Here is a 14,095-nt window from a genome sequence, read left to right as displayed (position 1 = left end):
TGCGCAGTGGCTCTCCATAGAGTCGGATCGTTATAGTGGCCGCGGATCGTGCTCTAGTCGGAGGGCGCGCGGTTTTCTTGATCTCCGCGGAACGAGTTTCAGCAGACTGCAGGGGCCGCAGCCGCTCTTCTCTATGTGAAATTCTCTGACCAAGCGTGACGACGTGAGTGCGAGAGGAAGCTAGCACGAGGCACATTGTGAAGGGTGCCCCTTTCCGACGCCTGACGCAGGGTGGCACTGGGCATGCAGTGCGTAAGCTTAGCAGGCATAGGCGTGCGCACGGGGTGGTGGGGTGGGGCGATGCCTTCACCTGTCATCTAATGGAGGCGCAAAGTTTCTCCCATGCATTTGCGCTTTTGGGCCTGTTACGTCCTTTAAAGTGCAGGGTTATGGCCATGCAGGTTCTCTGACAATACTACTAAAAACTACTACTCAATGATCTTTTGTACATGTTGCAATACCATCACATTGAAATAAACATTTTATAACCATATGTCATCTTTGCGCTGCGTTTTGACCGTAGGGGCTTGGATGGGAGGGTTTCGGGAAGGTGAGGGGAGAGCACTGCTGTGAAACTTGGCTACGCCTAATGGAGAACCCTGCACACTCGATAGCAGGTGTTCATGGAGTCTTTGCTTAAAAGCAATAGCTGCGCAATGATGCAATCGAAAGTAAGACCAGCACTTAGGGAACTCGTAACAGGTCTCACCCCCCCCCCAAATGTGCTGGCTCTGCATGTAGGCCAACTCCTCAATTTTCGATGGCCCTTTTTGCAGGACGTTGACACGCTTCAATGAGTGCGAAGAAGTTCAATGCATTCTCTTTTTTTTTTTTCTAGTAATGGCCTTGTGTGTTCGAAAAATAGATGTTTTTTAAAATGCCTCTTGTGCCATTCAACTTATTTTGTGTGCTAGAAGTATTCGAAATGTTCGCTTCGAAATTATTTGAAGAAAGTTACTATTCGATTTGAATTCGCTTCGAAGCAGAAAACCACTATTTGCACATGCCTAAATAATCCCAACCGCCTAATTTTTGGAAAATGTAACTGCTATATGAGGCACAAAAGCATTATGGCAGTTTCACCATTTCTTGATACAAGGCCTGAACAGCTACTTTTCTAGTGCGAACAGAAATTGGACCGCGTTTATGTTATTTTAAGCGCAGAAGGAACCTCGCAACACATCCGTCCGGTCCGTCGACGGCAATGGCGAAAGTAGCCGAAATCTCTTCCTGGCGGAGAAGCTGCTGCGGTGGCTGACTTTCCTTGCGCTCTTGCTTTCGTGCTGCTTTCCCTAGACCCGGTCCACTCATATGTAAGCGCATCGTTGTAGTTTAAATACTTTGCCCCCTTGCCCTTAAGCACCATGAAGAAGCTGCTCCGTTTCTCCACTTCATGTCATGTCCACGCAGGTATGGCCCACTCGTATGTTAGAGCACTGCTTCTTTTTTTAATGATGCTTCGTCATTTGCACCTGGGAACTGCAGAAAAGCATTCATAGTGGGGGACTGCTTTTGCATCTCACTTCCGTCTTTCTGCAGTTCGCTAAACGGATCGTACGGCCAGAATATGTCAGAACTTTAAACGTAGTAGACGGGAAGTCATGTTACCTATGGATATATTAACCAGGAGAAAAATAATAAAACGCTGTGGAACACTTTCACTACCCATGATTTTGAGTGTATGAACTGGGAACGTATCAGGGAAGCTTTACTTTTCATGTGGTGCGACTAATTGTTTCTGTGTAGTGGAAGACAGTCTTATGAGCTGCCCACTGCAAAGTCTTTTTCATGTGGTGTCTAGTGGCACAAAGCCTTTGACTGGAAAGCATTTTAAGTTTGCGCTTGCTCTTAATGACATGACACACTGCTTTGCAGGGAGTGTGCTGGAACCATGGACATTGTGTGGGACAGGGGTGCCCTGGTGGCTGTCAACGACGAGGAGCGGCCAAGGCAAGTGCTTTGACATGAGCTAAGGTCCGAGGCTGGGCAAGTTTGAGCAAAAGCATAGTGGAACAGCGTAAACAGAGGACAGCAGAAAAAAAGGAGATACTGCCATGACATAACAGCCAGTTATCCTTGGTGTGGGCCTGCCTAAAAGAAGACGCATGTCAATATGTGCATACCTCCATGTGATTTCTTGTGAAAAATAAGTGCTAGCTGTAAGGGTAGGTAGATAATTGAGCAAGTTGGTTCTTCATAATGTCTGGCGTATACCACAAGACATCGACACAGAAGAAAAAAGAATTGGATGACCACAGTGTTGACTAACTGCTGCTTTAAGGAGGTTGGTGGGCGAGTCAGTCAGACATTTCAACAAAGGGTACTGCGCACACACAAACAAGGACGAAAATGTTAACACAACAAGCGCAGCCTCGCGGCTGATTTATTAGACAGACTAACAGCTGTACGTGGAAGAATTAACCATCGGTGTTTTCCGCTGGAAAACTAACCAGTTGGCTTTCTTGAGGCCTGGATATGCTACATAGGTCGAAAAATACAGTCTAGTTAATTAGAATTCCTCAGGGATGGCCAATGCAGTGCGAATTAACTGGAGTTCAGACTGCCGAATATCAGCAGAATATGCAGTACACTGTTATTGGGAAGCACTTGGGTAATGAAATTGCCCTGTTTTGTGCTAAAAATTCAGTGAGCACCTTTTGCTTTTTTTTTCCAGAGGGCAATGGCCAACGCCTTCTACTCTAAATCGCAAGCCTATTGAGCTTCTTCTTCACCTTCAAAACTAAAGAATTGGTGGGCAGTGTTTAACATGTCCCAGCTTGTGCAGCAGACTGCTGCATCGAAGTCGCAAAGGGTGTGTGACGACCTGTGAGCATAATCGCAGGTCTGGAAAATCAAGCAAGGTGTGACTGTTGCATGACTGCCGCTTTGCGGCCAAAGCTGTAGTGCAACCTCCTGAACTCACTAATGCACACTTGTGAGTCGTGGAGGTTGTGCGACTGTTTAGGTTGAAAAATGAAAGTTGCCAGCTGGCCGCAAGTACCGTATAAACCGTATATAGGTCGAGTGGGAGTATAGGTCAACCCCCTTACCTTGAAGTTAAGAAAATAGGAAAAAATAGAGAAGAAGCAAATATTGCCGAAACGCATTTATTTGCAATGTCGGCTGCGTCCTTGGACCACCGGAGCTGCGACTTCACTCCGAACTTTCATCAGTGTCATCGGAAGACGATTCCTTGTCGCTCACCGCCTCCCACAGTGCGCCGTCCTCAGTTCCATCCAGCGTGTTGCTTATGCAGCACTTCTTGAAAGCCTTTTGCACCATGGCAAAGAACGCCAGGCCGACAACACCCAGCTGCAGACGGTCGCAAGCGGAGGCCTTTGCAGGCGGCCCGTCGGCGTCTTCGGATTGTCGCCGGACATCCACTCATTGTACTCCTGTCGCACTCTGTTCTTAAAGGGCTTGTTGAGTACCACGTCAAGTGGCTGAAGGGTAGACGTCATTCCACCACTGGTGGAATGACGAGGTCGGTCCTAGCTTCCGTGAGTGCGCGCTTTACAGATTCGGTCAGGTGGCCGTGAAAAGCATCCAAAACCAGCATGCTGTGATGACGCAGCAGTGCACCGGGCCGACGATTCCACACCACGCGAATCCAATCAATCATCATAGCCTCGTCCATGTACCCTTTCTCATTCACGCACACAACAACACCTGAAGGGAAGGCTTTCTTCGGCATGGTTTTCCTTTTGAAAATGACAAAAGGAGGCAACTTTCTGCCATCTGCCGTGCATGCAAGCATGACAGTAAAGCGCGAGTGCTCACTTCCTGTCGACAGAAGTTTTACTTCTTTGGCGCCGCGTTCGCTGACCGTGGTAGCCGAAGGCATATCAAACCAGACAGGGGTCCCGTCGGCGTTCGCAATTTGTCCCAGCATGTAATCGTGCTCCTCTCAAAGCGGAATCACATACCGCCGGAAGCTGACGAGCTTATCGGCGATTTCCTCTGGCAGCTTCTGGCATATGGATGTGCGGCGACGGAGAGATAATCCCTTGTGCCTCATAAAACGGCGCACCCATGACTTCGGTGTGCTGAACACTTCTCGGCATAGTCCAGCTTCCCGCGCAAGGTCCAAAGCTTTGCATTGAATGGAATGCACAGTCACGGGTAGTGACCGCGCATGAAGGTGCGTCCCCAAGTTCGTCTTTAAGTTTTGGATGTACTGCACGACGTCTGCGAAAGGACATTTTGCTCGGCTTGCACGCGAACAACTTATCTTTCTGTCTGCGCTAATACCGCACGCCCTTCTCCGAAACGCCGAACATGTGCTCAGCGGCCATGTTCCCGTTCGCTTCAGCGAACTCTATAACTTTCTTCTTGAAAGTCGCTGTGAACTGCCTCCGCGTGCCGCTTGCACTCATTGCTAACGCGGAATTGCGCACGAGGTCAAACAAAACAGCGCACACGAAGACCAACAATCCGATGGCTTCGAACAAAAAAAAAAAAGCAATCGCGTTTGGATGTCGATACGGCCTTGGCTATCCGTTCGCGAACAGGCTCCGTGGGTTGCCAGACTGCGACTCACATTCTGCTAAGGCCGCTTTATAAGACGAGGGGCGACTTTCGCTCGCTGTTTTTAAGAAAAAATCTTGACTTATATTCCGGTTTATATGGTACCTTGGCTGATTTTCCAGCCTTCCGACTCCCGAGTCGTAAACTGCCAAACAAATGAGCATGCCTTTTGACGACATCCTATTTTGGTACTGCACCGGCATCGACTTTACGCATGCTTTCATTCTTCTCTTGAAGCAATTTCACTTGGTGATTATTGCGGGCAGACTACATTTCTAAATCACTACACCATGACACATTGCTTAGGTTTACCACAATGGCTGCAAATAATCCCATGGAATGTGACACAAAGGGCGCCGGAAAACCGAAACAAAGACATGCAGCAAACATCAGTGAAAGCTCGAATTCATTCGTTCCACGCACGTCATGGTTTCGCGCACATCACGTGCGCATTCGCGCCCGACCGCATGGTTTCGGTTTCGGAGTGCTAGAAATGCTGCGACACATCTTATTTGCTGTAGCTTGTTGCTGGTCGCCTCGTCCATCACTCAACAACAGAAGCTTATGCAGCAGGCTAATAAAGCTTTTGAGTGCAACAGCTACAAATACCAGCTGGGTACAAATCTCGGAGGTCATGCAGCTGGTTTTCGTCACCATGTCGCTGCTAACACGAAGAGAGTCGCCCCTCCCAGTTTATGCAGCCTCACACCTTGTATATACTAATTTCACCCTCTCCACATCTCCTAAGAGGCAGCGCAGCCTCACAGGAGTGTCGCTTAGTTTGCTGCGCGTTCGGCTGGTCAGGCGCTTGGTTCTAAGTATCACGTTCAAATTAACGGGCTATTTGTTACACAGATTCCAATGGAGCATGGACAGACTAAGTCATACAGTTTGAATTCTCCAGAAATTCCAATTAATCAGGTTTGAATAAGCTACATTTTTCTGTATTTGCTTTGAATTGAAATCATAACTGGCACCTGAAAGCGTTACTGAAACGCCAATCCAATGTCATGAGTTTCATGAGGTGGAGTCTTAATTTTGTTTTACTAGCGGCATGTGAATCTGGTGACAACCAACATCCTTGCCAGAGAGAGAGGGAGAATGCGTGCGCAACTGTGTGCTGCATGAGTTTCGATGAAAACGTTGTGAAAGATGAACTGTACATCACATTTCCTGCACTGGTACTGGCATGTGTGTGTTGCAAACGGCATGCCTTCAAGTGTCCACTTGGCTGAGAATTGTGAGAGCAGAGAGAAAGCACAAAGTAAATGAGCATTGGCTCTGCATTGCCTCTTTTTGCATCCCGTGTCACGAATCTACACAAACTAGCCTTACCACATACATACTGGTGTTTATGAAACAACTAGCTGATGCACTTATAGTGATATCCCATTTATTTATTTATTTATTTTCATATTTATGCAGGTATGCAGACACTGTCAAGTCGCTTCTGTCGCCAGGTTTTTCATATGGGCTTTGCACCGTGGTTTACAATGACCCATCCTTCAAAGGTCAGTTTTTTTACTTTCGCTGTTTTTGGCCCACCAAATAATAAGGCATCGAAATGTTTAACTTTATTTGCTTGGCACACTTAACTTCTTTCTTGATGTGTGTCTTGACAAATACACAAAAATCATGTTCGCAGCTTTAAACATGCTTATGGAGCTGCTGTAAACCGTCGCCGGCGAGATCCCTAGCCAGATTGGCAACAATATCTTCGTCAGCGAGCTCTCCGGTAGTCGCAACATCGTCGTCAACAGAGACAAAGTCTGTAGCTGCAGTCCCATCACAAACGGCACCTGGGAACTCTGACAGTGTTAACAAATCTTCAAGTTCCTCGAGCGGTTCATCAATGTCAAGGGGTTCATCGCAACTTTCAGTTGAGGTGGCGCCAGCCTCGCCGGAAGCAGAGAGTCCACAGTGACGGAAACAATTTCGAATTGTTTCGTTTTTGACGTCGTTCCACGATGCATTCAAGATCGTTACTGCGCCTAGGAGGTCAGTTTTCAACTCCCGACCAGTGCGGAGATTTAGCAATAATCGTTGCACAAGGCGCTTTCTGTAGCCTGCCTTCAGTGGACGAATGACACATTGATTCAAATGCTGCAGCACCAACATTGTGTTCGGTGGCAGGAAGCGAAGCTCTATGTTGCTGACGCTGAGCTTACAATGGTGAGCAGAACAATTATCAACGAGTAAGCAGACCTTTCTGCCTTTGCTTACCAGGTCGTCGTCCCTGGACTTCAGCCACTTGCCAAAAACTTCGCTTGTCATCCAAGCTTTTCCGTTGGACACGTAGGTAACCGGAAGAGAGAGTGCATGCTCTTGCCAGTCACAAGTGGTCGAAGCTTGCTCGATCGATCGACGTTGGTGGCGAGCCACACCGATATTCGAGCTTTGTTAACTTTCCCGCTGTGGGACTTATCATCACTACACGCCAGCGTTTTGTTGGGCAGTATTTGCCAGAACAAGGCTGTCTCATCGGCATTAAATATATCGCGAGGATGATATCTTGCCGTGATGTCGCTCCAATTTCCGTCAATCCATTTCTGCACGCTGCTGACGTCCACCGCGCGGCTTTCACCGGTGACAGCCCGGCCGACAGTTCTGTGGCGCTCTTTGAAGCGCTGCAGCCAACCTGAACCGCCTTTGAAGTCGGGTCTGTTCAGCATGAAAGCGAGATCCTTCGCTTTCTGCTCAATTATGGGGCCAGAAACAGGGATGTTCCGTGACCTGACATCGAGGAACCACTTGTATGCTGCTGCCTCCACGTCTTCATATGAAACCGTGCATACGCGGCGGGCGCCGGTAGCACCAGGCCTCTTGTCCGCCTTAGCCCTAATGTCGGCCTTATTTTCAAGACAGTACTCAGCGTGCTTCTTGGGATCCTGTATGCTCGGCGACATCCGACTTCTTTTCTCCACGTTCCACTCTTTTGATAATTTCTATCTTTGCAGATATTGTCAAGTTCTGCCGTTTCACGGCAGCCATCTCGTTAAACAGAGCGGACGAGCACTACGTTCCGAGGACGCGACTTGCAACTGAACTGTGTGCAGGCGCACGTGCCACGTGGCTGTGACAGAGCGAGAGATAGGTCGAACCACTTTTTCTAAGGGGTGGCTGTCTGAGGGAGGGAGAGCCGTGCCACACAAATGCAGTTGGGCTAAACCACTTTGGGAGGGGGGTGTCAGCAGCTGGCCCGGCTGCTGTGCGGGAAAGCCAACTTCTGGGGAAATTTTTGCGGTGTTGAAGTTCGATATATCGCGTGCGGCTGCTATTTTTGTTTGATTTAACTGTACTCATTCATATATGTTCTCATTATAACATTACGGTGTTCAGAAATTGTTCGATATACGTAGTAATTTGATATAAACGAGTTCGATATAGTCGGGTTCGACTGTACCCCTTTTTATTGTGATTATTTGGCCAGTATTTTTTTTTTTTGCTTTCTCTAGAAAAAATTTTTCACACGTAAATCTTAGCAGTAAAAACAACAAAAGCTATGTCAGCATGCCAGCAGCAGGAAAACTAGGTGTTTCGTTTGCAGTGAAAGCAATCAAACTTGTCTCCTGTTCTATGCATAAAAATTCTAGCAATCTCGTGCCAGTGTCGACGACATGTCCCCATTGTCACTGTCCAAAAATTGGGCAGATGCTTAAGCTCCGCCTTTAAGGGTATGATATGACACAGCAGTGGCTCCTCTTGCCCACTCACACATATGGGCACTGTTTCCTCTTTCACAGTTTCAATCATTATGTGGAAGACCACACAACGTGCATACAAAGCCCGCTTTAACCAAGCCATACAAATGTGCGTACGGCGTTTCTGACTAGCAACTCAAGGGCCAGGGATTCGATTCCCAACTACCCCAATTTTCCCTTTGGCACTATTTCTCTACATTATATATTCGCATATCCTAACGGTGTTTGAGTCATTTTGCAAGCTTCTAATAGCCAGTTGCAAGCTTCTAATTGCCAGTTTTCTAATGTTTTTTGAAATCCGCTGCTTTATATGTGGTGTACCCACTTTTTGACCAATCTGGATTTTTCGGGTACAACAACGCCGGCGCAATCTTTAGTGCAGAACGGGGCCCTTAAGCTGTCACGTAATATTATTCAGCAAGTTTGTAGCAGCAGCGGCAGAGACTTGTGCTGCAGTGAAGTGCCTGCCATCGGGCGGTATTTTGTGGATGGAGAAAACGTGCAGCTTTATATTATTGCTGTATGCTCTTTTATTAAAATATGCGGTCTTTCCTGGTGACAAAAGTTGTTGGGGCTTGTGGATCATGGAGAGAATGCTGGCATGCAGAAAAAAACTAATGGAAGAAAACCGTAACCCGTATGACTAAAATTGTTGCACAAGTTGCATGACAAGTTCAAGGGACAAAAGTGGGATAGTTACTCTGGAAGATGTGGTAATTTTTTTTTTTTCTGAGAACATTGATGTACAGTAGAACCCCGCTATAGTAAACACAGATATAGTAAAGTGAAACTACGGTTTCATTTTACTTTCCACAGACAACTGTACATTATTTTCCGTTAAAAAAATTTTTAGTGGAAACTGCTATAGTAAAGAGCATCTGTCCATGGCGACATACTTCGTTCAGAATGATGACATCCCAGCATGAGCGAAGTCGAGGATTGCGAGGCCAATGTAGAGAGGCAAATGGATACCAAAGGCAAACGGCATTTTTTTTTTTAGATGGCTTCACCACTAAGCTTAAGAGTGCGAGGGGAAGCCAACTCTTCAACGGCCTTGGGCCCGTGAAGCATAGTGCGCGGCGCGCTTGGAAAAAAAGAAAAGTAAAGTTGGCTATGAACATAGAAAGAAGGCAGCGCGGGTCGGGGAGAAAGGACAGCCAGTAAAAGTGCAGTGATGATTAGAGAAGGGAAGGAAAGGGCGAACGTTCGCAGCATGATCGCGGCAGCACTGCATGGGCAGTTTTGCCGCTCTTAACTATGGCCTTTTTAAATGACGCTGAGGCTGCGGAAGACAAAGCTGTGTTCACGCAAAGCTTTGGTTTTTACATGGAATCAATTTGGCGTTATATTCTTAGCCATGTTGTATTTGTGCACATGCAGTTCTTCCAGAAGACAAATGAAATCGAGAACATGACATAAAATGTGATAATGAAAATAAATAATTATCACATAAAGAGTCGATAAGAGCAGGATGGAAGGTATTTCTAATTTCTAAGTGTTTTTTTTACAAACCAACAATTTGCTTTTAGCAAGTAGCCAAAGAGCACCCTCGGAGTCATGCCATCACCAACAACTGATATAGTAAAGACCCTGATATAGTAAAGATTTTTGCTGGTCCGAGAGGCGCTTTAGCGTATTGCAGTTCAGGCTAAGTTGATTTGCACAATTTGTGTTGTTTTATAATTGTTCTTTGAGTGGAACTTCTGTGCTCGTTTCACGAGGTTACTGGCAGTCAGCAGTTGCACAGCGATAGGATAACACAAGGTTTAAAATTATAGTGCTGCCTGTAATAACTTGCACTTAACCAGATATACCACAGCTTACAAGTTCCGCTTTTCCTCCACTCTTCCCGACCTTTAGAAATATGGAAGTAAAGCTCCGAAACTTTTATATTTTGCTGCTTTTAGCAATGCCATGGAGCAAACTGAATTCCTGAATGAATGTTGTTTATCATCACAGCGGTGGCTTAGTGGCCTGAGCATCAGCCTCGCATGTGGGGGGTGCAGTGTTCAATCCCCAGTGCTGCCGGGTACCCACCGGTGATACAATGGGTACAAGCTCTCCCCTGGTCTGGTGCTAGGCTTCTTTAGGGGGAAATGCTTGGGAAATGGGTCTCTGACCCCACCTTGTGCAATGAAAAACTACCTTCTGCCATGGCGTTTTTTGGCCAAAGCTGCCCTTGCGCCATAAAAATTCATCATCATCATTAACTAAAATTGAGCTCGTCCATTTTTTAGCAATAAGTTTTGTATAAGTAAGTGAATAATTCACTTTTTGCAAGAATGTTCTACATTTCTGACATAACTGTGTTAAAAAAATGTAGCTAATGTTTAACAAAGCCTCCTTCTTAGATGTTTCATGAAGTTGTTGATATAATTTTGTGTTACATTATTGTACAGGTTTCCCGAGAAGTGTACCGGATGATGAAGTTGTGATGCTGTTTGGTAAGCGGTCTTCTGTTTCACTTTTTTTTGTGCACGTCATTTGTCTCTTCCTGGCTGGCTCCAACACTTTTGCTTACTTTGACGAGATGATCTAAACTCACTCATATTTGCCAGCTACAAATGTTCTCAGGTTTGGACTTAACAGTGACACCCATTGCACCAAATCAGTTGCACTCATTTTGTCTCGGGTCCATTGGAGTCAGAGTCGGTGTAGCACATTAAGACACGCAGACCCACATGATCCACTGGGCTGAGGCTCAGTGAAACCCGCAGACGCGGGCTGATTTAACCTCTTCTTCCTGCAGACAAAGACTGGCCTGCTCAGAGGCTGTGCTGACAAGTATTCTTTTGCTGTTTCGTGCATGTGAAAATGTAATTGGCGCTGGTAACAATCACAGACCCATAGAAATGTAAACAGGTGCCGGCCTTTAATTTCGATAACTGCATTTGGTGTGAGAAAAATTACGGGGATGCTCACGTCACCTTAAGAGTGCAATGCGATAGTGGTGTGCTCTGGATACTTCACAGAGACGCGCGGCTGGAGCTCTAGGACGCACATCCATACTCAACCAGGAGCCAATTTAGTTAGCTGCCAGTAGAGTCAGGAGTTAACACACCGTACTTATCATGACGACAAGACATGAAGTGACATCGCACATTGTACCGCTTTCCCACAGACACAGTCTTGTGGCAGATTAAGGGACACTGTGGACAAATTGAAGTCACATGAACTATGGTTAGCTGTTGACTTGCGTAGCGAGCAGTCATTTATTGTCAAGCTGTCCATGTCTGTACAGAGATGGGATACGAGTGGAAAAAAGCTGACATGCTATGGCAGGGCTGCCCTGCCATCTGTGTGCAAGGCGCCATTAAGCAGTGCATCGTGTGAGGTGCCTAGTATGTGCTTCCTAAAGAAAGGCTGTAATTTTTTTCGCCCAGTGGGCTTGCAAGCTATGGTCTTCAGATCCCTGCTGTAAGGAATGTGCGTCATTTATTTTATTTATAAATTTGAAGGGTTTCCATCAATCTGTTCTGCCAGTCTTCATATGTAACCCTGTCAGGGGTTGCAGCCAGTTTCGTGACATGACAATAGGTATGCGGAAAGGGCCATGGAGAGTTCACCTTCTGAGAACACTGCAAGGGTGGTTTGATAATTCTGGTAGAAATGCAGGTCAAAACTCTTTTCTGGATCATAGTCCTACTCACGGGCTTATATATTTGGCCCCAGTCAGTTTCCAATTTTGCTCACTTGGCCAAATATTAGTATTGCCCAAGCAACAAAATATACAGTGATAGAAGGGACAGCATCTCGGTTATTTTTTTTCTACTTAGGTGTTCAAGTTTGCAAACAAAAAAGAATTGCACAAGGCAGTTCGCAACTGCCAAATAATAGGCGGGTGAAGGATTAAGTCAGGGCCTTATTTTTGCAATAATTTCTATTACAGGAGTCAGTTAATTTACAGCATTGTCATATTTCAAGACGAGAAGAGAGAAAAGATGAAGCTAGAAAAAATCCGTTGGAGGCACTTAGATATCTCTTAACCGCGGGAAGGCGAAAGCCGTTCGCGACTGATTGCACTGATTTGAATTTGAGCGGTGACGTCACGATGTGCATGCATAGTTGTTGCTTGGCGCCGGATCACACCGCCAGCCACAGTGGGCAGTTTGCTCGCAGTCCAGTTGGCAGGTTGTGATCACGTGACAGGGTCACGTGACCTAGGATGTAACGGACGGACACCGCGAGGTCATGTGACCGGGCGGACGGACACCGCGAGTGTGAGCCGTTAAAGGCTTTCACTTTAATATGATAAAGAGCGTATAATGCGGCAATAGAAGACAAAGCCACTGCGCATATAAAACAGTGCATTGACAAGGCCAGAAGAGGAGAGTTTAAACAGCCCATGGAAAGACAATGCTGCTATGGAGGTGAAGCTGACCCAGTGTTTAGGGAGTGCCACACGGCTGGGTGGAGGTGCCGCCAGCTTCTGCACTGGTCTTGTGCAGCCTTCTTCTGTTTCTGCAGCACTTCTCCATCATCTTCAACCTTCCTCACCTTTTTTCTTCTTCATCACCTGTTCTCCCTTCTCGTCTTGAGCAATGAATCGGGCTCCCTCTCAAGAATTTTCCAATGAGGAAAAAATGTTCTTCGCTCATGCTGACCAATCTAATAAGAATTTTTCGCTCTATTGCATCACGCATTGGTTTGGTAAACTGTCTGTCACTGGGCCCATACTCCAAGAACGTCACTTATCACACTGCGCTAGTCATCCTCTATGCAGTAGTAGCATCTGCCATCATTGTGGCGGCGGCACCTGAGCTGGGGCAGCGGAAATACAGGATAGCAGGCAGTCTGAAGAAGTGAAATGAAAGAAGTGAGGGGACAGCAAGAAAGGACACAGGGAGTGGTCATATATACACGATTTGCAAAGGGAACGTAACAGTACAGAAATGCAATTTTTTTTTCCCACAATGACACAATAAAACACACCATAACACAACATGCTATTCATCAACACCATCATCAGCCTGACTACACACACTGCAGGGCAAAGGCATCTCCCATGTCTTTCCAATTAACCCTGTCCTTTGCCAGCTGCACCCACCCTATTCAACCTACTCATATCACTATTCGTTGTGTCCTACTCATATAATAAGCTTTCCTAACTGCCCAAGGCAAAAGCTTCACATCACTATACAACTAGTGCTAATACTATTTGAATGAACACACATCTCCGCATAATAAACTGCAGGAACTGAATGTACAGTATACATCACAGTAGTTTTCTATAACTATCTATGTACGCATTCAGCACTCTTGTCAACAAGCTAGGAACACAACCAACTCGACTAAGCGACACAGCATGGACATTTTCTCTTCTGACATTCGTGGCGTTCAAAATGCTTCATGTCTTGCACTCTTTCGTCCTTCTGTATTTTTACTTCCTCAACATGGCATTTGACTTCCCATTTGTATCTCCTTCTTCATCATTTCTTCTTCAGTCAGTGATGAGTTGAGTGCAGTCTCCAATGCTTTCACCAAATCTATTCTTTCCACTGTCTTGTGCTCCATGAGAGGTGCGACAAAAATGAAAGAAAAGGATCTGGGCAGGCTCACCACTTATTCTTATTTGATCAGCCTGACCAGGCTCTCTCTGTAAGTCACGACAAGTATATTGTTTTGGTGAAAGAGCAGTAGCTTGCACGTGTATCGGTCGGCTCTTTTTTTCGTACGTTTCAGATCGCATTTCAAGCATTCTGGTTACGTTGTTGAATAGGCCCCTGTTAGTTTTTTCCACCTTTGCAAGTTCATAAGGGTGATTTCCTGGCTTTCAAAAAAAAAAAAAATTGGCCATCACCAACCCAGCTTTGACAAAGTGGCGTTTATTTCCTTGGAGTACTTTCATCAGATATTTTCCACCGCTT

The 14,095-nt window shown here is 46.1% G+C and overlaps 1 protein-coding gene across 1 annotated transcript in view; it reads left to right on the top strand.

Moving 5' to 3' along the window:
* LOC144107732 (thiopurine S-methyltransferase-like) overlaps positions 1 to 14,095 on the top strand; it is a 33,815-nt gene that overhangs the window by 6,187 nt on the left and 13,533 nt on the right. Inside the window, exons 6-8 of the mRNA XM_077640886.1 lie at positions 1,876 to 1,950; positions 5,953 to 6,038; positions 10,628 to 10,672. Of these exons, the coding sequence (XP_077497012.1) occupies positions 1,876 to 1,950; positions 5,953 to 6,038; positions 10,628 to 10,672 (206 nt within the window). The remainder of the gene's footprint in view (positions 1 to 1,875; positions 1,951 to 5,952; positions 6,039 to 10,627; positions 10,673 to 14,095) is intronic.

Source organism: Amblyomma americanum, chromosome 10, assembly GCF_052857255.1.
Source record: "Amblyomma americanum isolate KBUSLIRL-KWMA chromosome 10, ASM5285725v1, whole genome shotgun sequence".
NCBI classification, from domain to species: Eukaryota; Metazoa; Arthropoda; class Arachnida; order Ixodida; family Ixodidae; genus Amblyomma; species Amblyomma americanum.
This window is presented reverse-complemented; position numbering and strand designations above follow the sequence as displayed.